This window comes from Apodemus sylvaticus, chromosome 9 (assembly GCF_947179515.1).
Source record: "Apodemus sylvaticus chromosome 9, mApoSyl1.1, whole genome shotgun sequence".
NCBI lineage: Eukaryota > Metazoa > Chordata > Mammalia > Rodentia > Muridae > Apodemus > Apodemus sylvaticus.
The window spans coordinates 103551374-103578268 of record NC_067480.1 but is presented as its reverse complement, the minus strand read 5'-3'; the positions used below and the strand labels follow the sequence as shown (position 1 = coordinate 103578268).

The window sequence follows — 26895 nt, the reverse complement described above, 5'->3', positions numbered from 1 at the left end:
ATCTGTTCCTTTCAACTAAGCTGTTCAGTTTGGCTTTGGGGTTCCACTTCTGTCTGTGTATCCTTCAGAGTGGATCCTTGTTTTCCTGTTCTGTCACATACTTTTGTGATGCATGCAACCATTCGCATCAGAGCCAAGGGGCAGCATACAGAAGCAGAAAACTGCAATGACAGTTTGCCCTGGTCTCTGGTAAGGGTTTGGGGGATAGGGGTGAGGGACTTTGGTTTTTGTTCTTTGTTGTTATTCTGGTTTTGGTTTTTGTTTGGTTTTGGGTTTTGGCTTTTGTCTTCTTTTGTTTTGTTTGGCTTCTTTTGGGATCTGCCTATGGTATTACTACTTGAGGCCCAGGGATTATGGAGCAGAGAAAATGAAATGTGTCTGCAGCTTCTGAGTCTTATAAGTAACTATTTTCCCCCTCAAGCCTGAATCAGGATGCTTCTCTTGTAGTTCAGTACGCACCCCTGGATTTAGGCCACCTTGCTGTCCACTACTTTGATACTGTAGGTCAAAAAATGTCAAGTTAATGGACAAAGTATGGTGTTTAGCTTTAGGAATTATCAACTTCAGCCTGTTCCTGTGGAGTTTTGTTTGTTGTTTGTTTGTTTGTTTGTTTTACAATTCTCCATCGTATGCTCCGAGTATTCTGCCCTGTTCTACACCTGTGGTCAGGGAGAGGAATAAGTGGCCAGAGACCACCAACCAAGGCCACTCGAGGCTCAGAGACCACGCTGCTGCACAGAGCCCACAGTACTACAGATTCCAATTTTCATTACGCAGAGCTCTCAGGAATCTCTCCTTCTTTGTGTTTCTCATTCAGAAAGCGCCTTCAATGTCTGAAATCAATCAGACTGAGATTTAAAAGAACTACCTGCAGATTTTTAGAGATTACTGATGAGTCATGATTATTGATGAGTTTACCCAGAATAGCTGAACATTTACACAAGGGAAAAGAAATACAGAAATCTCAACAAGCAGGGGGTAGAGGCAGGAGGGTCTGAAGTTCACAGTTGTAATCCTCGGCACAGAAATCTCAACAAGCAGGGGGTAGAGGCAGGAGGGTCTGAAGTTCACAGTAGTAATCCTCGGCTACGTAGGATAGCTCGGACTGCATGACAGACCACTTCAAAAAAATGATGACAGCAACAAAGATGGCAGGCGGCGACAAAGCAGTAGACCATTAACAAGTTTCAAGTTTTAAGTAAATAACCGATCAACTCTTGAAGTGATTTCAAAAGCATTCAGCATGACCCCCTCAGCCCCTGCGGTGAAGGAGCTGCTGGGGGGGGGGCAGAGAGCCTTTGCAAGCTTTGTAAGCGGACCTTCCTGTTGGAAGACATTCCAAAGCAAAGCAAGAGAGTCCTCCACGTTGATAAAATGTCAACCTCTTAAAAAAGTTATCTTACAGGTTGGGGGGGGGGCGGGCAAAGAGGAGGTGGATGGGGTGGGAGGGGCTCGTGGAGGAGGGACCTGGAAGGGAGGACAACTTTTGAAATGTGAATAAATAAAATGATTAATAAAAACCGTCATCTTACTTTTAATTGGTTCATCAAGGAAATCGGCACACTCTGCGGTGGTGGACACTCTGCTTTCTTGGACGCAGAGGGTTTCCCAGAGCCCCCTTCCCTCTCCACACTCCCTCCCTCCTCTCCTGCCAGTGCAGCCCTGGCCTCCAGGCTCTTCCCCCATGCGTGTCCTGTGTCCTCTTGTCCTGCATGCCCTGTGTCCTCTTGCCCGTCCTCTAGCACCTCCCATTGTCTTCTGGTCTCTTTCTTTTCTTTCTCTCCCCCCCCCCCCAGACAGGGTTTCTCTGTGTAGCCCTGGCTGTCCTCAAACTCAGAAATTCACCTGCCTCTGCCTCCCGAGTGCTGGGATTACAGGCGTGCGCCTCCACTCCCCAGCTCTCCTGGTCTCCCTGGGCCATATTTATCCCTGTTTATTTATACTTCGTTTTTAAAAATGAAACAGTCACAAACAGAAACCTAAATATCGTTAAACCACGAGGTCTGGTTTCTACTACTCTCCAGTCCTGCGTGGGATGTTAGCTTTGAGAACGTTCAGAGAAGCTCGTGAAAGCCACGGCTCGCACTTCTGGGGAGAGAGAACAATCCACGCCCCTTGGCGTTTATAGTCAGGTGCCTGCTCTATAGTCAGAGCCTTCTTCATGCTCCTCAGAAGATGACATCTCTGTCTAGCCGTGTGACTTTACTAATGCTAGTGTCAAGGAAAGACAGACCAACAGACACTGAAAGCAGATTAGATGTCTCTAATCTGGGTGAGAACAAAGGCTGACTGCAAACAGACATGGATAATCTTCCTGGAATTTATGAAAAAATATTATAAAACTGGTCATCGGTATCTCAATAAAATTGGATGCGGGATGAGATAAGCATTCATTTTTATTAATTTTCAGTGTGCAGCAATAATGGATTTTATTACCTAATAAAAAGTGTAAATTGTTAGGTCTAAAGATTTTAGCCAAAAAAAAAAAAAAAAAGATTTTTAGCTACAAGTAATTTCCATGTGTGTGGAAAAACGGAAATTAGAAAACCTTGTGAAGGGAGAAAGTAGGAAAGGTTTGTCAGTGCCGTGCTTGTATCTCAAGGTCTCCAGCATTCCACATCCGGCGCTTTGTACCCACCTTTAACGACATAGGAACCAAACTCTATCAGCTTGCCAGCAATTGGCAGGCTGTGTGTAAGGAACCACAGTGGGTCAGACTTGGCTCAAGAACACAGGAGTGAGCACCTGCTCAGATCAGCAGAGAATCACCCAGACAAGAACTCGACACAGCCCAAGCCACCCACACGAGCCAAGCCAAATGGCTAATTTCTTAAGCCACCATTTTAAGTAGTTTGGTCCAAGGCACCAATGAGGAAACAGGAAGGAATGCCAGAGTTTGGCAGCCTTTCTCCTTTTCCATCTCCTTCATCGAGAACCCTCGGTCCTTGGTCAATCCTCTCTGGAAACACCCTCACATTCTCACCAAAGGTATGTAGGTGTTTATTAATCTAGTCAAGCTCCCAACAGAAATCAAACACCACAGCTGGCTTTCTCGAGCATCTGCAGCAGTGAGGAGACTAGATGATGCCGTGATGTCTCAGAATCGGGAGAGTATGTGGTCAGAAAAAGAGCCGGAAAGTCAAAACTGGAAGAGTTGGAGCAGTTCTGAGTCATGAGGAGAAAGGGGGTGGGGCTGGATACAGAACTCTGGACAGACAGACTTCTCTAGAGAAGCACACACAAAGCTCAGGAAGCCCTCCCCCTCACATCCTGGCTCTGTCCACAGTCCAGGACACTGGCTGAGCCAATTTGGTAAAGTTTATGTTTTATTTCTATTTATTTTTGTTTTGCAGCTATTTCCTCCAAATTTTAACACTCCTTCCTCCCCAGATTGGGGAAGAAGCTTAGAAGACTCAGGAAGTGAGGGAAACTTACAAAAAGCTTTCTGCAAGCCCCTCCTCCCCCAGTATTATATAAGCAGTAAACAGTTGCTGGAGAGAGGATGCTGCTAGAAGCTGCCAGCAGGTCAGTCCTGAGTCATCACCTCGCTGGCTGAGATGTGGCTGAGGTGATGAAGCCTTTGAGTCACCCCTATTTCTCCTATAAGGAGCTTGAATAAACTCACTAAGCTAACAGAGTGAAGTCACTGTCGTGGTCTATCTTCAGTGCCCCATCTGAGTGAACAGACACTGAAGAGGTCAGCTCAAAAACTTTGGAAAATTCCACCAGTCCCCTCCCCTCTGGAAGGGAGGGGCTAAATTACATTCCTCAGACCACAGGGAGGTCCCTGGGGGGTAGGGGAGGCCCAGAGTTATTCTGCAACCATTGGCCCCTACCTCATTCCCTAAGGACCAATCAGTTTAAAAGTCACACTGTTCTGCCAATCACATTGTGTCTAATGGCGGCTGCCCCATATAAAAACACTCTGGGTGGGCTGCATTTGGTCACTCTCTCCCCAAGTGCAGGGCGACCACAGCATGCTGGATTAAATAAAACTCCTCTTGCTTTTGCATCGATTCCCATCTCCATGTTGTTCACTCCAGGGGTCTCGGGTAAGTTAAGGCTCGCCAGAGTCTTACAACATCAGTTCACGTCTCCCAGATAAAGTCACAACAGTTTTATAAACTTATTTTTATAGATCTCCAATAATAATAATAACAACAACAATAATAAAAGTAAAGCCAGACAGAAATATAATTGGGTCTAGAGAGACAGCTCAATGATTAAGAGCACTGGCTGCTCTTACAGAGTTCAGTTCCCAGCACCCACAGGGTGGCTCATAGCCACCACAAGTCAAGTTCTAGGGCCTCTGCTACACTCTTCGGACCTCTGCTGGCACCAGGCAAAGACACTGTGCACTTACATTCATGTAGGCAAAACACTCATACACAAAATAAATCTTAAAAACTTAGAAAAAGAAATATAACGAGAAATTTAATCACAATGTCAAAAATGCCAGGCTTTTTGTTTGATTGGTAGATTTGTTTGTTTTCCTTCAAGACAGGGTTTTTCAGTGTGGTCCTGGCTGTCCTGTAACTCACTCTATAGACCAGGCTGTCTTAGAACTCACAAAGATCTGCCTGCCTCTGTCTCCCAAGTGCTGGGATTAAAGGTGTGCACCACCGCTACGGCCCTGCTAAAAATGTCATAGTTTTATGAAAGAAATATTGTCAGAAAGTTTTTCACACTTAGATAAAAATCTTCTAAAGGAAAAAACGTTACAGTTATACATATGTACATCTATATTGAGTATCACATTCGCTGAGGAACAAGGCTACATAGAATGTATCTATCTAAAATAGCAACTCTTAACTTGTGGTCCCTGACCCCAGGACTAGGAGGTTCTCAGGGGAGGGGTCAGGCTTTACAAGCAAAGAAACACAGAACGATGCAAATCATCTCAGTATTGCCATAAAGAATATTTCAGTAGTTTCATCAAAGCTGTTACCAAATCTTTGGCATGAACAAACACCCATATTTTAGCTGTCACGTCTGTGGATGACTATAACCATAAAAGGAAAATTCCCCTCCCCTAAAACTAAGGCCCTCTGCTGGGCTCAGAGGTCCAGGAAGTCAGCTGTTTGTTCAGTCCCCAGAGGCTGCCTGACAAGCACTGACCCCCACCCTAGACACCTGGCAGCCGCCTGTGAGCCCCTCCCCTGCAGTTCCAAAACCAGTTTAACCAGAAAAACAGTTCATTTCCCAAGACTGCCCCTAACAACATTCCCTTCCCCTTTCCCTAACCTTAGCTACCACTACTCTACCCCACACCCCCACCACCCCACAACCCTCCCACCACCACCCCAGCGCCCCATACCCCTCCCTGCTCAAAAGCCCTGCACACTCACACTCTGGACACAGTGCAGCTGGGTCTTGCACCCTGGTTATAATGTAGCCAGACCTTCCAGCAAACTTCTCAGGCAAAATAAGGTCTCTTCTTGCTTCCAAGGTTGGCCTAAATTTTCTTTGCCTTTTTTTATTCATCAATTTATTTACTTTTAAGTTTTCATTCTTTTATTTCCTCCTAAAAGCCTCATTCTCAGAACCAGAGCCTCCACTTTCTTCTGTCATACCTAAGATATTTAAATTTGATCTTTTCTTTCTCTTTCTTTTATTGGGGGATAAAGGGGGTGTGTTTTGTTTTGTTTTTTTCAAGGCAAGATTTCTCTGGGCAACCTTGGCTGTCCTAGAACTCACTCTATAGAGCAAGTTGGCCTTGGACTCAGAAATCTGACTACCTCTGCCTCCCTGGTACAGGGATTAAAGGCTGTGCTACCTAGCAATAAATTTGATCTTTTCGAAGACCCAACTTCGCCTTTGCTGCTTTTACTGTGTCTTCTCTCATCCATGTTTGTTCTTAGCTTTCTTTTTAATTTGTAATTGCTCTGCCCCTCCCCCCTTGCACACTACTGAGCATCTATGAACTACTTGGGGCCTTTCTTGTTTCTTGTGTGAAGCAGCATGTTTCCTTCAAGACTGCTCTGATACTCTGTTTCCATTTTTACTTAGCTCAGAAGTCTTCTTATCTCAGTTACAATTTCTATTTTGATGCACAGATTATACAGAAGCGTGTTATTTTACAACTTTATGGCATTTTGTAGAAATCTTGTTACTGATTTAAACTTGATATGAACAAAAATTAACCTGTAAGATTTCAATTCCTTAAAATTACTATGTATCTTGATGGCCAACCTGGTTTACAAATCAAGTTCCAGGACAGCCAGAGCTGTTACACAGAGAAATCCTGTCTCGGTAATACCCCACCTCCCACAATACAGTCAAAGTCTGTGGGTGTGCCCTTGAGTGAGGTTAAATCTGCCACCTGCTATGTGGATGCTCTACCAATTCTGACTTTTATTGACCTTGCTAATAACCTATTACCCAACATCTATTTCGCCATTGTTTCTCATGTTCACTCTAAACTTGTAGAGGTTGTTGCTGGTTATGTACACACTTAGGATTATGACTTCCTAATAATTGTTTAACTCATGCACTTTCAATGTGTCTTTGGTTTCTTTTTTATTCTCCCTTTTTCTTTCAGACAGGGTCTCATGTAGCCTACGCTGGTCTCCAACTTGCTATGTCATTGAGGAAGGCCATGCTTCTATCTCCTGATACTGGGATTATAGGTGTGCACACCCGGTTTACCCAGCATTAGAAATCCATGAATGCTAGACAAGTAATCTGCCTACTGAGCTGCATTACCAGGCCCTCTGTATTTTTGCATATTTTAAATAAATATTTTTATTTATGAGTGTGTGTGTGTGTGTGTGTGTGTGTGTTCATGTGAATATGCCATAGCTGGCATGAAGAGGTCAGAGGATATCTGTTTTCCTAATATTTGGGTCCCAAAAACTGGACTCAGGTTTGGTGGCAAGTGTCTTTACCACCTGAACCAGCCCAATCTGTCTTTTTTTTTTTTTTTTTCCAAGACAGGGTTTCTCTGTATAGCCCTGGCTGTCCTGGAACTCACTCTGTGGACCAGGCTGGCCTCGAACTCAGAAATCCACCTGCCTCTGCCTCCCAAGTGCTGGGATTAAAGGCGTGCGCCACCACAGCCTGGCCATCTGTCTTTATTCTTAAAATCTATCCCTTGTAAATAGTGTACAGTCACGCCTTGCTGTTTATTGGTTACAGTAATCTCTACCACAATTAGAATATTTGTTTAGCTCTCTAATATTTAATGTAGCCAAAAGACATGATGATTTGATGTCTGTACCTCTGCGATTTTCAGTGTATTTTCTCTGGAGTCCTGGTGGGTGAGTGGATTGTCTGGGGTCCTGGTGGGTGGGTACTCTGGGGTCCTGATGAGTGGGTGGGTTGTCTGGGGTCCTGGTGGGTGGGTGGGAGGGTGGGTTTGTCTGGGGTCCTGGTGGGTGGGTGGGTGAGTGGGTTGGTGGGTGGGTGGGTGGGTGGGTGGTCTGGAGTCCTGGTGGGTGGGTGGGTGGGTGGGTTGTCCGGAGTCCTGGTGGGTGGGTAGGGTGTCTGGAGTCCTGGTGGGTAGGTGGGTGGATTGTCTGGGGTCCTGGTGGGTGGGTGGGTTGTCTGGGGTCCTGGTGGGTGGGTGGGTGGTTTGTCTGGGGTCCTGGTGGGTGGGTGGGTTGTCTGGGGTCCTGGTGGGTGGGTGGGTGGGTTGTCTGGGGTCCTGGTGGGTGAGTGGGTGGGTGGGTTGTCTGAGGTCCTGGTGGGTGGGTGGTTTGTCTGGAGTCCTGGTGGGTGGATGGGTGGTTTGTCTGGAGTCCTGGTGGGTGGGTGGGTGGGTGGGTGGGCAGGTGGGTTTTCTGGGGTCCTGGTGGGTGGGTGGGTTGTCTGGGTGGGTTGTTAGCTATTTGGGGGTCTTGGCTTGGTCCCTTGCTTTGTTGTCCAGGAGGGTCTTTAGCTCCTGGGCTCCAGACATCCTCCCACCTCAGGTGCTCCCACACAGTGTTGTGCTCAGCTCTCTCCTCTGTTTCCTATTTAGTGTGCTCTCCTTCCTGACCTCCTCGGGTCATTTAGATGTTTTAGAATTCTATCTGCATTGACCCACTGCCTTCACATCATCTTCTCTTGGTTTTTCTGGGGTGAAACCTGCATCCTTAATTTTATTGAGCTTTGCAAAACAGACTCTTTCCAGTCATAGAGGGAGTTCATTTAATTTCTTATTCTCCATTAGTAGTCATTATATCCACATGTATCATAAACTCTGTAAGAAGGTATTATAATTTATGCCTTTAACAATTCCAAGTATTTTAAAGATAAGAGCAATGAGCGACATGTTAAATTTATTTTGATATTTCTGATGTTCTTCATTAAGTTATCTCAACATATGTGAGCAGACTAATCAGCAAAGCACAGCACTGGGCCCTCACCTAGCACGGATGTGTACGACACACATAAAAACTGTCCCTGATCATTTCTTGTAAGATCACCTCGTGATACCCCTTGGCACAAATATGACTATAAACAAAACATAAATCCAGGCATTGGAACTGAATGGCAATTATCAGCTAAAAGAGAAATTGCTTAAAACACAAACCAGGATATAATCCCATATATACTTAACAGGTCTTTTGGGAGATTACAGTTTAAAATGAAAGTGTTACACATTAAACTTTCTTTTCAAAATTCCTACAGTATATTAAAATCCCTTCAGGGCTGGCGAGATGGCTCAGCGGTTAAGAGCACTGACTACTCTTCCGAAGGTCCTGAGTTCAAATCCCACAACCACAGGTGGCTCACAACCATCTGTAATGAGATCTGAAGCCCTCTTCTGGTGTGTCTGAAGACAGTTACAGTGTAGTCACATATAATAATAAATAAAGCTTTGTAAAAAAAAAAAATCCCTTCAATTAAAAAACAAAAAAGCCAGGGCTTTTCAGGTGGACACTGAGTCATCTGTTACATCAAATCTCATGATGTCAACAAAATATAAAACAGAACAGCAGTCTAGAGGGAGCAGACAGACCATAGCAGTGCCATGAGAAGCCATTTGAACAAGATTATTGATAAAATGGTGACATAAGTTTAAAGGAGTCAGGGATTTTATACAGAACAATCTCAAACTAGGTATGTAATCCAAAGCTAGCTACTTCTAGCCTTCTCCTCAATTCTTTCTTCAATGTTTCAATATTTTCCTTGTAGAAGTCCTTCACTTCCTTGGCTAAGTGCATTCCAAAGTATTCTGTTTTATTTTATTTTGAAAGTACTTTGAATGGGGTTGTTTTCCTAATTTCTTTCTTGGTACATGTGATATCGGTAGGAAAGCTACTGATCTCTGTAAGTTAACTTGTTGAAAGGGTTTGCCAGATCTAAGAGTCTCCTGGTGGAGTCCTTAGGGTCTCTTATGTATAGAGTCACGACACCTCCCAATATGGCGCTCTGACGTCTTCCTTCCCAATCTGTAGCTTTTTCATTTACTTCTCTCATCCTATTGCTCTAGATGAGAATTCCAGTGCTGGAGCGAGGGGGAGTGGAGGGGCAGGCATCCTCGGCTTGCTCCTGATTTTAGTGGCAATTATTTGAGTTTTCTCCTAGTCACTGTAACACTGGCTATAGGGTTTCATGTGTAGCCTTCACGATGAAGTATGTTCCTTCTAATCTGCGCTTCCTCAGGGAAATCCCTCCCCATGGAGAGATGCTTGAATTTGTCATAAACGCTTTCTGTGCTTAGACATTCAATCTTTCCCTGAGGACATTTATGTAATTCATTCCATTTAATGATTTACACATATTAGACCATCTTGCATCTCTGAAACAAGACCAGCTCTATCATGGGAATGGTCTCTTTTGTGTTTTTTTTTTTTAATTTTTTTGTGTCTATATTCAATAGAGAAATTGGTCCCCAATTTTCTTTGGTGTTGCGACTTTATCTGGTTTTGGTGTCAGTGTAACACAGTTTCATAAACAGGTGGGTGGCACTCCTTCCCCTTCTACTCTATGGAATCCTTTGAGAAGCACTGGTAATGTTCTTCATTAGAAGTCTGATAATTTACCATAAACTCATATGAGCCCGTGTTTTAGTCAGGACTGTCTATCTATCTACTGATCTATTATCAATCAACCTATCTACCTACTTAATATCTATCTACCTACTTATTATTGCTCAATTAATCTATCAATCCACCTATTTAGCTCTCTACCTATCTACCATCTAGCTATCTACTTATCTACCTACCTTGCTATCTTCCTACTTACTATCAATATATCTACCTATCTATCCACCTATCTCCCTACCTCTATCTTATCTACCTACCTACCTATCCACCCATCCATCCATCCATCCATCCACCCACCCACCCACCCACCCATCCATCCATCCATCCATCCACCCACCCATCCACCCATCCATCCATCCATCCACCCATCCATCCACCCACCCACCCACCCATCCATCCATCCATCCATCCACCCATCCACCCACCCATCCATCCATCCATCCATCCACCCACCCACCCATCCATCCATCCACCCACCCATCCACCCATCCATCCATCCACCCACCCACCCATCCATCCACCCATCCACCCATCCACCCATCCATCCACCCATCCACCCATCCATCCATCCATCCATCCATCCACCCACCCACCCACCCACCCACCCACCCATCCATCCATCCACCCATCCATCCATCCACCCACCCACCCATCCATCCACCCATCCATCCATCCACCCACCCATCCATACATCCACCCACCCACCAATCCATCCATCCATCCATCCACCCACCCATCCATCCATCCATCCACCCACCCACCCATCCATCCATCCACCCACCCATCCATCCACCCATCCATCCATCCACCCATCCATCCATCCACCCACCCACCCACCCATCCATCCACCCACCCATCCATCCACCCACCCACCCACCCACCCATCTATCCACCCATCCATCCATCCATCCACCCACCCATCCATCCACCCACCCATCCATCCACCCACCCATCCACCCACCCATCCATCCATCCATCCACCCACCCATCCATCCATCCATCCATCCATCCATCCACCCACCCACCCATCCATCCACCAACCCACCCATCCATCCATCCACCCACCCACCCATCCATCCACCAACCCACCCATCCATCCATCCACCCACCCACCCATCCATCCATCCACCCATCCATCCATCCATCCACCCACCCATCCATCCATCCACCCATCCATCCATCCACCCATCCACCCACCCATCCAGCCAGCCACCCACCCACCCATCTATCCACCCATCCATTCATCCATCCATCCATCCACCCACCCACCCACCCACCCACCCATCCATCCATCCATCCATCCATCCATCCATCTGTGCAGCCTAAATGTTTATGAGGCATCAGCCATTCTTGGCCATTGCCTCCCGCTTCCTCTCGGTGTGGATGTGCACGCCCACCCTTTTCGATGAACCTGATCACAGGCTTGCCCTTGAACACCTTGCACAACTCCACGGTACGCCAGTGGTAGGGCATGAAGCTGCAAACCTCCTGGATCGTGTCCATCAGGAACTTGGTGTGCTGGGTGAGGCGCCAGCAGAGCTGGCTGAGCCTCAGCTTTGATACCTTATGACCCTGTTCTCTGGACAGCACGGGCCATGGCTGCTGCTCTCCAATGGCGGCCTCAACAGGAAGCAGACAGGACATTTTAAATTACTATGTTAATCTGACTGCTTACTATACATCTTTAAAATTTTCTCCTGCCTTGCTTAATTTTGTCAGGGTCGCATGCATCTAGAAATGCATTTGCTTCTTTAAATTGTACAGCTTAGTGGAGTAGATTTTTTGTTGTTGTTGTTTAAAATTTTTTATTCGATATATTTTTTATTTACATTTCAAATGATTTCCCCCTTTCTAGCCCCCCCCACTCCCCGAAAGTCCCGTAAGCCCCCTTCTCTCCCCCTGTCCTCCCACCCACCCCTTCCCACTTCCCCGTTCTGGTTTTGCTGAATACTGCTTCACTGAGTCTTTCCAGAACAAGGGGCCACTCTTCTTTTCTTCTTGTACCTCATTTGATGTGTAGATTATGTTTTGGGTATTCCAGTTTTCTAGGTTAATATCCACTTATTAGTGAGTGCATACCATGATTCACCTTTTGAGTCTGGGTTACCTCACTTAGTATGATGTTCTCTAGCTCCATCCATTTGCCTAAGGATTTCATGAATTCATTGTTTCTAATGGCTGAATAGTACTCCATTGTGTAGATATACCACATTTTTTGCATTCACTCTTCTGTTGAGGGATACCTGGGTTCTTTCCAGCATCTGGCAATTATAAATAGGGCTGCTATGAACATAGTAGAGCATGTATCCTTATTACATGGTGGGGAATTCTCTGGGTATAGGAGGTCAGCATGCAGAAGAATGCGAATTGATCCATCCTTGTCTCCTTGTACTAAGCTCAAATCCAAATGGATCAAGGACCTCCACATAAAGCCAGACACTCTGAAGCTAATAGAAAAGAAACTGGGGAAGACCCTTGAGGACATCGGTACAGGGAGAAAGTTTCTGAACAGAACACCAATAGCATATGCTCTAAGAGCAAGAATTGACAAATGGGACCTCATAAAATTACAAAGTAAGGCAAAGGACACCATCAAGAGGACAAATCGGCAACCAACAAATTGGGAAAAGATCTTCACCAATCCTACATCAGATAGAGGGCTAATATCCAATATATATAAAGAACTCAAGAAGTTAGACTCCAGAAAACCAAACAACCCTATTAAAAAATGGGGTACAGAGTTAAACAAAGAATTCTCACCTGAAGAACTTCGGATGGCGGAGAAGCATTTTAAAAAATGCTCAATTTCATTAGTCATTAGGGAAATGCAAATCAAAACAACCCTGAGATTTCACCTTACACCAGTCAGAATGGCTAAGATTAAAAATTCAGGAGACAGCAGGTGTTGGAGAGGGTGTGGAGAAAGAGGAACACTCCTCCACTGCTGGTGGGGTTGCAAATTGGTACAACCACTCTGGAAATCAGTCTGGCGGTTCCTCCGAAAACTGGGCACCTCACTTCCAGAAGATCCTGCTATACCACTCCTGGGCATATACCCAGAGGAGTAGATTTTTTTTAACATATCACCCAGTGATTCTTATAACTCCATTAGTATCTGTGGTAATGGTTCCCTTTCCATAATTATTTTTTATTAACTTAGCTCTTCTCTTTGGTCCTATTTTCATTTCTGCTGCTGTGGTAAAATACCCTGCCTAAAAGCACCTGAAGAGAAAGATTTATTTTACCTCACAGTTCCATGGTGCTGTCTGTCACAGCAGGAACATCAACTCGCTCACACTCAGTTTAATTCTTCCCTCTTCTGTAGTTCAGGACCTCCTGTCTAGAAGATGGTGCTGCTCACCATGGACTGGGTCTTTGCACATCAGAGAACTCAATTAAGATGATGCCCATAGACAGGCCAACACAGGGTAAGTAATCCCTCATTAAGATTCTTCCTTTGCAGGTGACTCAAGGTTGTGCTCAGTTGATAACCAAAACTAATTAACTAAGGGTTTGATCTTGTTTTCTTTTCAATGACCAACTCTTTGCCAGTTCCTTATACTGTCTTATTCATTTACACTTCATCATTTCTGTCCTGATTTTCCTCATTTCTGTCTACTGACAGGGTTGGGGGCTTGTTCCTCTTTCCCGCCCCTCCCCTGCCTCCTGACCCCTGCCTCCTAGGAGACTAAGCCATACCATTAAGTTATTTATTTGGCATCTCTGTTATTTCTTGATGTGCACACTTAGAGCTATATACTTCCTTCTTAGGCCTGCCTTTCTTATATCCCATAGGTCTGGGTGCATTGTTTTGTAACTTTCAATTAATTGTAAATAAAAATTTATTCTCTTCTTGGATTCCTCTAGGACCCATTCATTATTCAACAGTGATGTGTTTAATCTCATGTGTTTATGTTCCCTCAAGGGTTTCTCCTGCTGTTAATTTGTTTTACTATGCCATTGTGATCAGATAGGATACAGATTATTTTAGGGTCACGCATACGAAGTAGCTTACATCTTTATTCCCAGCACTTGGGAGACAGAGACAAGATCTTTGTGAGTTTGAGGCCAGCCTGCTCTACACGGTGAACTCCAGGACAGCCAGAGCTACCTAACACTGTTGCCGTTTGCTTGGTGACTTTGTCTTCAAAAAGAAAAGAAAAAATTAAAAAAAAAAACTCAGGGTGGGGAAGGGAAGATTGTTTTAACTTCCTTGCATTTGTTGAGGCTTTATGTTCTTATATGTGACCTATTTTGGATAAAGCCTCATGGTTGCTGAGAAAGAGTATGTATTCACATTGTTTGGGTGTAAAGTCCTGTAGCTGTCTGTTAAGTCCATTTAATCAAAACTGTCATTTAATTCAGATATTTCTTTACTGACTCTGAGTTATGATGGCTTGTCAATCTGATATTGAAGATTATTAAAAGTACCCAATAGTATTATGCTGGGGGGTAAAGGTGTTCGTTTATATTTGATTTTCCTCATGCATCTGGGTTGTATTTTTTTTTTCCTCTAACTCTGGGACCTTTTCTATTAGGTTCTTTTGAAAATACCTTCTCTCCCTTTAGAAGCATATTCTTCTAATCTCTCTATGCCATTGTCTACAGAGGCCATCTTTCCATGGTGGTGCCTGTATCCCGGAATTTCCACTTGTCCATTCTTAACTGTTCTGTCTGCATCCTTGATGGATCTTTCCAATTATTCTCTTGGTCAAACGCAGATGTTCCTTCTTCGCCTTGACCCGTTCTCTTGGTGAGATTTTTTTTCAAGAGGTTTTATTTGACTTATTGCTATCTAAGTGTAATCATTTGTCTCTTATCCTTCAAGGAAAAAAGGGGATATAGAATATTTAGAAAATTACAAAATATGTAAGAACTAAGAATTTAAAATGACTTACAGAACACCTCAACTACTCATTCATTAACTTTTAATGAACTTCACTCTATCCTGGCCACTGAGATCTGAGGTAGAGGTTAGGCTGCCTTCAAGACCCTTGGAGTATTGTTAGGAGAGACAAGAGAAAGCTTCAGCAAGGGATGGAGAGATGGCTCAGTGGTTAAGAGCACTGACTGCTCTGCTGAAGGTCCCGAGTTCAAATCCTAGCAACCACATGGTGGCTCACAACCATCCGTAATGAGATCTGATGTCCTCTCCTGGTGTGTCTCTCACATATAACAATGAATAAATCTTTAAAAGAAAGCTCCAGCAAGACGCTCACCAATCATTCTGAGAAGGGAGATAAGAGAGTGTCCTCAAGAGATGATCTGGGTTTTGAGGAGTTATGAACTGGGCTTAAAGAGTCGCTATCTGTTGGTTGAATGGTTTTGTTTCTGTAGGAGTCACAGAACAGAGGAAATGGAAAGGTTTTCCTCAACTGGTAACACGGTGAGCAGTAACTATAATCTTAAAAGGACACTGCAGAAAGGGTAGACGGTGGGAGACCAGACCTTGAAGAAAATAGATTTTAGACAGGGAAGAGTGGTTGGTGGTTTACCCAACACCCTCCTGGCAGTCTCCCCTGAAGATGCTACCAAGGAATCAAATTTCACAGCTAAGCATCTTCTGCAGAGAGAGGTGGCCTTGTGAGAGGCTAGCCAATGAAAAGCTGCAAGCTAACTGACCAGTATCAAGCAAAGACCTCTTTCCAGATATACACTGTTGGTTGGCTCTGTCCCTTCCCTTCCCCCTTCCTTTCTTCCATCCTTTCTTGCACACATGGAACTCCATTACCACAGTGCAATTATGAGTGTCTTAATTAAGGTTGACTGCTGTGAACAGACACCATGACCAAGGCAACTCTTAGAAGGACAACCTTTAATTGGGGCTGGCTTACAGGTTCAGAGGTTCAGTTTAGTATCATCAAGGCAGGAGCATGGCAGCATCCAGGCAGACATGGTGCAGGCAGAGCTGAGAGTTCGACCTCATCATCTGAAGGCTGCTCGTGCAAGACTGATTTCCAGGCAGCTAGGATGAGGGTCTTAAAGCCCACCCCTTCAGTGACACACCTACTCCAAATAGTGCTACTTCCTAGCTAAGCATATTCAAACCATGCCACTGAGGAAAGGCAAGTTTGTACCAAAGACCAGCAAAGGCAAAGTATAACTGAAGTGAGCCCACAGCCACCCCTGAGAATATAAACACGTTCGTTAATGCTCTATTTTGTGTGGGCTTTTAATTATTAGACTGTAATTGTCTGCAGGACTGATGAAGGGTCTTAAGACTTATTTTTCTAGAATGAACCTTATTCACTTAGTGTAAATAGACTGCAGAGGGGATGCAAAGGCTTTGTCAGATGATTACGACTCAGCTCAAGCTAAGGAGTTGGCAACGGTGAGAGTAAGAAAGTCAGAGTCCAGACTTATAAATAAGATAGGGTAGAGGGGATGGGGGCAGCCTGAGCCACAGTGGGAAGGTAAGCGGAGATACAGCGATCAATTGAGACATTCCGTTTCTTACATAGTTAATCTCAACAAGCTATGGGGACATCTACACAAAAACAAGCAAAAAGATAGTATTGACTCTCGTTCTGGAGGCCAGAAATGAGAGGGAAGATGAAGATAAGGTCACATGAAGATAAAAATCATACAGTACCTGTGGAGAAAGTCCACAGAGAAAACCTGAAGGGGAAAGAAGTAAGGCACAGCAAATCTAAGACAGAAGAAGACTGACGGCTTCCTCAGGCTCAGAGGAAGAAGAAAGCAAAGGGGACAGACAGACAGACCGCCAGCATGGGTTTCCCTTCGGTGTGATGGACATTCAAAGTCTAATTGTGTATGTCTGTTCAATCATGAATTCACTGGAAACAACCACACTTTGAATAGATGAGCTATATGGTTTGTAAATTAGGTCTCTTGACAAATCCCTTTTTTAAAAAAGGACTTGTAAGTAGGAAGAGAACCAGTGCCCAAAAAGAGGCAACCGGGGCAAGAAAAAAATGGGGATGTAATCATTAAAGGGATTTTCCAAAACCCAGGAAAGAAGTTGACAAAGAATGAGTCAAATACTGGACCCAGCAGGTAAACCAAAACTAAAATTCTGATTTAGTGGTTTGGCAATTACTGTTAAGCTTCAGTTGTGCGGATGCTAAGGAGGAGCAGCAGAAATCAGCCGGTACTGAGGAACCACATTAAGAATGACTAAGAATCGGGAGATAACAAACAAAGGGTCTACGGTGGTTTGAATGGGGCCGTCCCCCAGACTCACGTTTGCTGACTCGGTCCCCAGTTGGTGAACTGTTTAGGAAGGATTAAGGGACTTGGCCTTGTCGGAGGCAGTGTGTCACCGGGAGCAGCCTTGAAGGCTTCAAACAACTCACACCATTCCCTGTGTACTCTTTCCGCCTCCTCCTGCCTGAAGGAGGCTCAGGTGTAAGCTCTCAGCTGGTGCACCGGCGCCATGCCTGTCTGCTGCCATGGGCCCCATCATGATGACCACGGACTTACCCTCTGAGCTGTGAGCAAGTCCCCAGGTAAACATCTGGGTCAAGGTGTCACCTCGCAGCAACAGAACAGCGACCCTGACACTTCCCAGAGTGGAAAGAACAGCAATGACCGTGAGTGCAGGTGTCGCTGTGGTGGGATGCGAGTCCTTTTGGGTGTGAGCTCAGGAGTGTCCGAGCTCCGTCATCCCACTGCAGCTGGCTGTTCTGACTGTTTGAGAAGCCCCCACACTGACTGATCTCTCTAGTGTTTTCATTTACACGCCCGCCAGCAGTTGGAAAAGATTCTTCTTCCCTCACATCCCCGCCAGCATCTGTTACTGTTTGGTTTTCTTGACCTTGGTCATCCTAGCTAGGGTAAGATGAAATTTCAATGTGGTTTTCGTTCATGTGATGGCTAGCGACACTGCCTACTTTGTAAAGTATCACTGGCCATTTGGATTTCTTTCTTTTGCACACTGTCAAGATCCCTGGCACATTTGTTGGGCAACGGCGTTGGGTTTGAGGAGTATTTGAGTTTTGCAGTTCTTCATATAGTCTAGACAAAGCAACTCCTTGACTGAAGTGTAGCTGACAAAGACTATGAGAGCAATTTCCTGAAAGGAATTGAAAAGCTAAAACATAAATTTCAGGTATTTAAAACTGTAGTACAAGGGGCACTTGGGAGGGCAGTAGAAAAGGGACACATTAGAAGCAAGTATAATGATAAACGTAAGTGGAAATGGACAGTGAAAGCCACTTTTATGCTAACTTTTAAAAAGTGAAAGAAAAACATTTTTAACACTCTCCATAGCCAATAAAAATGTTCTAGTATATGATAAATACCTGCCTTTTTATACATTCTGCACTAGAATCTGCGATGACATACCCAGCACATGAGGAATAGGAGCTCAGTGGTAAGGCACTGTGGTCCTAGGTTCAAATTCCAGGACTACCACCATCAACACCACACCCACCCACACTGACACACACCCTCACGTCTCACACAGAGACAGACATATTTTTTCTCTCTCTCTCTCTCCCCACCCCTCTCTCTCAACCTTTAAACAGATGGTGCCTACAGGTAGGACATAATCCAATGATTCCTGATCCTTGGACCACAAACCATAACACCCTTCCAAATCTCAGCTTCCTAGTAAGCAGAGAGGCCCAACCCCATATGTCTGTTCGAATGCGCTGCGGCACAAGTCATGTCTCTTCATTCTCCCTGGGGGAGAAAATGGAGCAACCAGGTGCTGTGTTAGAGTTGCTCGAAAAGAAATTCAGAAGTGATTTCTGTGTCCCTTAGAGGCACCCTCGAAGTGCAAATCAAATGGCTGTATCAAAGCTGCAAGGTAGCATACAAAACTCACTCTCATAGTAGTTGATATTCACCCACTTATATTCCCAGACCCTTTACTCTCCAGTCAGACACCGAGCAGCAGAAGCCGGGGTGGGCCGCGCCTGCTCTTGTACCTGCTGATTCAGCTACTATCTAATATCTGTACTTCAGTATCAATGTATCAATGTCATCACCCCTCAGAAGATACCCACAGTCACCCCACCGTCATCACCCCTCTGAGGACACCCGCAGTCACCCCACTGTCTGCCACTTCAACTGGCCCGACCATTCTTTTTCTGCACATAATTTGTGGTGGCTCCCCCTCCCCCGCCACATGGCTGAATCTAGACGGCAGGATGCTCCACACGAAGCCGAGGCAGGGAGGTGGTGTGTATCCCGTAGAAACACTGCCTGCAATGGGATCATGCTACCAGTGAGAAGCTAAGAGCCCGCGACGTGGTACAGCGAGCCAGGGCAGAGCTTCTAAGTTCTGTACAGAGCTGTGAACTGTACACACAGCCCTTTCAATATACCAGCACTCACTGTCAGACTGCACTGTCTCTGTCCTACCCGCCCCCAAACACACCCCCAACCATACGCTCATCTGTCAGTGTAAAGGTTGGACAAATTCGAACTTGGAATACCCTTTTGCCTAGACACGTGATAGAGTGGGAGTTACCTTATTCTAATCTTTTGGAGGTGTGTTTTTGTTTCGTTCCCAGCAGTTGCTTTGTTAAGGCAGAGTAAAGGGCAGGGCCAGAATGGGAAGATAAGCTTCCCGGACTGAGCTGGCGATGCCACTGTTGGTCTCTCCTGCTTTCGCTACATTTGTGACTCACTGTTGCGAACAGCACACAATTCAGTTACTAGAGCCAGTGCATGACTGTAAGATGTCAGCAGTGACTCCAGAGAGACTCATGCTCCAGTGTGGGCATGAGTCCACGCCATCACCTCTGTCAGCCCTGGGGTCTATCTAAAACAGTACTTCACAGTGAAAAGATTGATGTGTTTACTCTGAAAATAATTGGGTCACACTAAATGAACACCATATCGTGTGTACAGTCACTACTCATGACTGATTTAATTAGTATAAATTAATCTGGACCTAAAATGACACTAGACAAAAATTTATTTATAACAATAACCTAATTATGAAGGATAGCTCAATAATAAAGCATTATTTTCCCCTGATTTTTTTTAGTTTTTTAAAATAAAAACTTATTTTTTACATAAAACATAAAAGTTAGATATTTACATATATATGTGTGTGTGTGTGTGTGTGTGCATATGTGGGTTCTTTATGCATATATATTGAAACTGGGTGATTCCTAAGGAAACATGGGTGTTTTGAGAGAAACTATGTAATATGGTTATTTTGCTGACCATCCTCTAGACTCTGGAAAAGAGACACTTGGGTATCTAATGAGAGCGGAGGCTTTGAGGAGACACACATTTCATCCAGGAGACCTTGGCTAAACGTGGGAGCGGGAGCCAAGAACAGTTGCCTATCCAGTTTTAAAGCAAGTACGCACTACAAACACTCCTCTTAACTCTTCTCTTTCAGTGAGAATTTTGGGGACATCTCTGTATGGGTTCTGAGTGACATAGGTCAGCAGCAAAAGAAGACAAAGTGTAGTTAGAGTTCTTGTCTCACCACCCCTGACTCTCACTGTGTGACTCCTGAGGAATTGCTTAACGTGAGCTAAGTCTCGTTCCCTTTGCCTGAAGCAGGAAGAAAAGATATTCACTTGGATCCTGCTAAAGGGATCTCGTTCCTTTAAACAAACAAGGCGCCCCTTATTCTCCCAGGCAATGAATAGGGATCACTTAGCACCATCCACTCTGGGACTCTCGAAGGCATTATAACTGGCTTCATTCTATGAAGGGCAGTACAAGATTCTCCTTTACAATAGGACAGTGTCACAACTGCCCATATCGCTCTCTGAAATTTCCTCAGAAACAGGACTGTTGCCGCCTGACTTTCACCACAGGAACCTAGAGGAACAGTTTACCACTGTTGACAATCACACTGGAAGGCCTCAGAGGAGTGTACTTTGGAGATGCCAGACAGCTAGAACCCAGGATGCACACATGGTTTCTGGACTGTCCTTCGTCAATGGGAAATTGCTTCGTTAACTTTGTAGTAAAAAGCTACACACACACACACACACTTCAAGTTTTAAAGTAGACAAACAACGTACACATTTATAGATGGAACCTTTCCATCTACAGTTTCTAAGGTCAGGTAAAAGTGTGTATATGGGCACTGCTAGATAGGATAACTTCACTTTCTCATATGCTGTTATTAAAATTAAAAGGCCTGTTTAAACACTCGGAGCTCGCAAGTATCTGGAAAGAAAGCACTGGTGGCGAGCAGAGACCTAAAGCACCTTATGGGATCTCTGATTTCTAGCTGCTACAAAGAGACTGAATTGAAGAAATGTGCCATTAAAGGGACCACATCTCCTCAGATGCAGGAGCTGGGTTCACCCCTCTGATGGAGCCTCAAAACCAAGTTTTCCTCTGACCACCATGGACAGAACACCCCTAAATATCCTGCCCAGGCTGATGTCTTCCTGGAGGCTTGGCTGGCAGAAACAATGTCCTCTGCCAGGTGAAACAGCAAAATGTTTTCCAAAGTCCGTCCATCCCAGGACTCTCCCATAGCTTGCTCAGGTCTCAAGTGAGTCAGCAGATCCTACCCTGCGCTTCTCATCTGACCAGGACAGAAACGCTGAAAGTGAATTATCCGCTTACTAAGATTGGCACAGGGAACAGAAAACACTAAGAACTCAGCCCGAGGTGATTAGGACTTGCCAGAAAATCAAAGCATTTGCTTTGATAATAATATTTTGCAGCAGCTGCTTAAAAAAAAAATAACTCCACACAACAGCGAGAGTAAATAATATCGTGTCCACTCTAACTTATTAGATATGCTTCAATCCAAGTAAATACAGAGGTCTTCCTTAATGAGAAAAGCGTTGGCAGAAATAATGTTCTCAGAGGAGGAATAAAATATATCTGTGTTTTGCATAAGGGAAAATGCTGTTTGCGGTAAATATAAAGCAGTGATGGATAAGACATTCTTGTGCATCCCAGTTTATGAATTTCTACATATAAAATTGCTTATTAGCCCACCAAGAAATTAAGGTAGATACATTTTATTTTATTGGGGGAAAAAATTCTACCAGAATCGTTTTTGTGTTACAATGAGTACCTTAAATTTTACTACAAACACTAAGGTAATTTTTTAAAGCTTCAGGAAAAGCCAGGTGATCCAGACCTGACTGGGACAGATGCTCTGTGAGTTCGAGGCCAGCCTGATCCACACAGAGAGTTCTAGTACAGTGAAGGCTACACAGTGAGGCCCTATTTAAAAAGCAAAAACAGAAACAAACAAACAAACAAAAACCCTCTAATTTAAAAGCCTGGGAAAGACAAATAAGCACTGATAAACTGTAAGCCCCGTTCTAAGAATGTGAATTTTCCCTTTGTGTCCAACTCTGAGTCCTTCCTATTCAGCACCCAGAGACTGTTTTCATTCATCCTGTAAATATTTATTAAGAACCCATTTCAAGTGAGGCCAGATAGTGGTGTGGCAAGAGACCGAGGTTCTGCCCCTGGGAGCTCACAGGCTAACACATAAAGCAAGCAACAAGTCTTCCCAAGGATTTCAAACTATGCCAGCAATCTTACGGAACAAGATAAGGCCGAACGGCTGCTCCCAGACTTCTGAACCAATCAGCTCAAGATAAAATATTAGGAAAACAAAACAAAAACCAAAAAACACAAAGACACAATGGATTCCCACACGCTCCCGGCATGCTTGTGCCAACCAAAATGTCCAGGGCCAGCTCACAGCAGGGTTAGTCTTCTATCATTTATCTGCATAGAGTTGGTGAATCTTTTTCAAGTCAATCCCCTACATCTTAATATTTGTGCCCTGCCCCACTATTTATTTTGTTGCATTTAAATTCTACTTACTCCAACTCTTCAAGGATTATACCACAAGATCTAGTTCATATGCACTCCATGAACCTGGCCTAATTTTCTAAAGAATGCATTTCAAATGTATCTTGATTTTTACATATTTTCTTTCTCTTCTCTTCTTCCTTCCTTTCTTCCTTTGAGACAGGGTCTCACACTGTAGCTCTCCCTGTCCTGGAACTCACTATGTAGACCAGGCTGGCCTCATAACTCACAGATATCCCCTGCTTCTGTCTTCAAATGTGGGGATCAAATGGCAACTTTCAGTTGAGTTTTACAAAATACACGATGGCTATCCACAACTAAATACCTCCTATGAACTAATTTTTTTTTACATAATTTTTAAAAATAATTTCTACATACAGCCCTACAGGGTGTCATTGGCCCTGTTTTGACCAACTGTTTTTCCACACCCCCGCCTCCCCCCACCTCATCTACCCCCCGCACCCCTAACCCCCACTAGTTAGTATAAAGCTAGATCCAGGCCTGCTGACTGCCTGCAAGCTATTCTCTCACCTATCTTAACTAGCGGGGAGCTCTCACTTCAATGTACATTCAATAGTCACTCAGCATGCAACATAGTAACATTATGCTAATACAGTTAAGCTTAAATAATCACAGTCTAGCAAGGCATCCAGGGTGCAAGTCCCTGGTATGTGTAGCTTCCCCCAAAAGAGAGAAACCTTGAAGCAGACATCTGGAAAGCCAATGGGTCAGGCAGAGCATGTGACCTGTTCTAACTGGAGGTGGTTCTCCTGGGAATTCCTGCACTGGCAGCACCCAGTCTCCAACTCTAGAGGGACAGTCTAGAATAGATACTAAGTATACACTCTGCTGTATCGTCATCAACATTATTATCATGTAAAAACTGTTGTCGTGGGCAGCTTCCTAAGACCACAAGAATGTCATCTGGAGTCTAAACTGGAGTGTGCTTCAAACTCTTCTGCAATAGCGTCCTAAGGGGGTTACACAGCGGTTTATCAAAGCACAGGGCTACTGACCTCCGAGAGCAACCAGGAAGTGCTTCGACCACAAGTACAGTCTGTAAGCTAAACTGATAGCCATTCCCAGACAAAATTCTCTAAGGCCTGCAACTCTTTTAGGGGCTGCCCCTCCCACCTCTTGTAAAACAAACTCCACTACACTACACACACACACACACACACACACACACACACACACTTATAATGCCCCCAGGCTAGAGTATGGAATTGCTTAAGAAGAAGCATGTCGCTTTGGGCTTAGGGACTGCAGGCTTCCCATTCGGTGCCCTACTGGCTTTTTAACACGCCTGTGAGTAAAGCTGGCACTCAGGAAAGAAAGCTACTCTGACCTTGAGAGTGTGCGCTAAGTAAATTACCTCAGAACGAAAGTGATGAGATCTCAGAGCAGCATCTGCAGAGAGAAGAGAAGGGAAAATGAGACTTCATTAACTCCTTGTTCTCAGCCTACAGAGGTACTGATCACTTACCTGGATTCAGGAAAGCACATTCTAGGTGTCTCTTTCCAGTTCGGTAGGCATATTGGGGAGGGGCAGGGAGAGTATTGGACCATCTGTCTCTAAGGTGACTTCTCTGCAAGAAGTTCCAGCGAAGTTGGGAGGGGGAGCCCAAATCATCACGCCTTACTTTTTTATTTCTAAGCTCCAGCAAAGGCTGGGTAAAGGTAAGAGTGCCTTAGCCCAGGACTCCGCTACAACTACCTTCTGGGCTCTAGCAAACTGACCCTAAGAATCGGATTCAGATCCTTCCGTCCAGGACCTCCGAATCTTCCTGGTTATCCAAACCTGGTGACTCAGAGGATGGAGGTTGAGGCCAAAGGGCCAGGGCGCGTTAAATAAATAAATGCACTTAGCTTGAGGAGTGGACTGAGAAGGTAGGGGAGGCAGAGGAGGCTTGAACCTCGCTTATGCCCAGAAGAAACCGGCGGCGTGTCTCACCTCTGCTTCTGGAACGACCCGAAAAGACCGATTTCATCGGATGTCTCCCTTTCTGGAGCTTGCGGTGCCAGCAGCAGAAGAAGATGATGGTGGCGATGGTGCCCAGCAGGAGCAACAAGAGGAAGAGAGCACATTGGATGCTGTAGGGTCTCAGCAGAACGAGGAAAGCGGCGGCAATCATGGTGCGGGCGAGGCGGGGAGCCGTGCGGCGCGGGGCTGAGGCTGCAAAGCGCGCTGGGCGCGGGGCGCGGGATGCGGGGCGAGCGCGGCGGACACGGCGGACACGGGCGAGCGCGGCTCAGCGCGTCAAGCCCGGCGCTCGCGGCCCCGCGCGCGGCCCAATGGCTGCACACCCCGCGCCGGCCCCGGAACGACTGATGGAGAGCAGCGGGCAGCTCTCGCCATGACTCAGCACGCGGCGCGGCGGCGGGAGCCGCGCCCCTCCCTCCGCAGGCGCCCCAGCCCGCACGCAGCCTTCGGGCTCAGCCCCGCCCGGGATGCAGCCGGCTGCGAGCATCGTCGGGTGGCCGCCCGAGGCCTCGGCGTCCTGAAGCCGGCGCACGTGGGGAGGGGCGGGGCGCGGCGAGCTGGCGAGGGGCTCGGTGGGTGACGTCACGGGCGGCGGCGGCGACCGCGCGGGCGCGCGCGCAGGGATGGGGCCGGGACCGAGCGGCGCGCGCCCTCCCGCAGGTCGGCTCGGTGCGCGCGCGGCCCGCCAGGCCACGCGCCGGGCGGCGGTGCGCGGGGACCCCCGGGTTTCGCCTGTGCAAGCCTCCGCGGACCTTCTGCTGGAGGCCGACGTCAGGGGGCGCCAAGGAGCCGGGGGGAACCCGGGCTCCCGCCTCCCTGAGCCCGCCCGGAGGCTGGGGCTCGGAGGATGCAGCAGGGTGAGCTATTTGGTTTGGGGGCGGTGGTAGTCCCTGCGCATTGAGGTGCGAGCGCCTGGAAGGGCTAGCTCCAAGCTGGTCCCATTTTAGAAAAGGCACGCCGGGGTCTGCAGGCTTGCACTCTGCCACCCCCAAACTTGGTGCTGATTCTCAGCCCAGACGTGAGCTCTGCCTTGGTCTTAGAACCCTGATTCATTCATTGGCTTTGTAGGGAGAGGTGATTTTACATGTAAGAATCTAACATAATGAAGGATGAAGGAAGTTGGTGATTGATTGGCCTGTAGATACTGCAGGAGAAATTTTTAGGCACTGTCAACCAACCGGATCGGTCACACTCTTGTACACGCCCTTCTCCCTTTTGCCGGTTTCCATCTCACCACCCCCCCACCCCCCACATTCCATTACAATCCGCAAAAAACTATATTGTAGTTGTCTGCTGGACACTTGACAGTGTTCGCTGGTCCGGTGCCAATGAAGAAGGCAAGGCGTGAGCTCTGCGGCGTGCTCTTTGCGGAGGGCCTCTGCCACCTGGCGAGAAAGCCAAAGCTGCATCGGCAGCCTGCAGCGTGTTGCGGTCTTAGCCGGCCAGTGCAATACTCTGCCCTGCTCGCCCCTAAGGCAAACTGGCTTTCCCTCTGAGGGAAAGCCAGTTTCTTTCTCATTGACTTGTATTTTTAAAAAATTAATTGTATGACATATGATAAATGAAATTTTATATTTGTGCAATTTCTAATAGCAGATTTGAAGACTACATAATTCGTAAAATTCTGAAAGTCAATTGAAGAATTGATAGGAATGCATGTATTGTGGTCTAACTATATGAAACCAACCGGTCTGCGAAAAACGTGTAGCCATTAGTGGCTGTTAAGGTGGGGCATGTATTATCAAGTGTGAGCATTAAAAGAAATGCGGAAAGAGGTTGCTTAGCCCTGATACCACATTCATAAGTCTGGAAAGCACAGGATGTGTGCTCTTATTTGCATATTGATCTTCTAAAGCAATACAAATTGCTATTATATGCCATCCAGTCTGTTGTTTGGGGCTGAGGAGGGAAGGGACCTTGCTTCCAGACACTGAGGAAGGTGAGACTCTTGAATGTCAGACTGCGGGGAGCACTGGGTGCCAGACAGGCTTCACGGGTCCCTGGCAGTCAGAAGACCTGCCTGGAAGTTCTGCATCCTGTGCACATAGCTCAAGGGCTCCTGACACTGCATCCCACTGCAGTAAGAAACTGGGTTCCCATCTGCTGTGCAGGAGACTTTGAAGAGAGCTTGCAAAGTGTGGCACACCAGGAAAGGAAGAATTCACTATGCTGAGCAGGGGCATGGGAAGGTTATTTTAAACTGGG

The 26895-nt window shown here is 45.8% G+C and overlaps 2 protein-coding genes across 7 annotated transcripts in view; one reads left to right on the top strand and one right to left on the bottom strand.

Annotated features, from left to right (window-relative positions):
* Dst (dystonin) overlaps window positions 1-24902 on the bottom strand; it is a 397313-nt gene extending 372411 nt beyond the window's left edge. For 2 of the 5 annotated variants that reach the window (XM_052192851.1, XM_052192852.1), the window contains exons 1-2: window positions 24661-24896; window positions 24082-24116 (exon numbers count right to left, since the gene is read on the bottom strand). In XM_052192851.1, coding sequence (XP_052048811.1) covers window positions 24082-24116; window positions 24661-24841 — 216 coding nt within the window. In that variant the 5' untranslated portion in view covers window positions 24842-24896. Of the gene's footprint in view, window positions 1-24081; window positions 24117-24660 lie in introns of all 5 variants that reach the window. The other 3 variants (XM_052192854.1, XM_052192855.1, XM_052192861.1) reach the window with 2 other exon arrangements.
* A 389-nt stretch (window positions 24903-25291) lies between these two features.
* Window positions 25292-26895, top strand: part of Bend6 (BEN domain containing 6) — a 59132-nt gene continuing 57528 nt past the window's right edge. Inside the window, exon 1 of one of the 2 annotated variants that reach the window (XM_052192865.1) lies at window positions 25292-25547. The gene's annotated coding sequence lies outside the window, so the exon portion shown is untranslated. The remainder of the gene's footprint in view (window positions 25548-26895) is intronic. The other variant, XM_052192863.1, reaches the window with a different exon arrangement.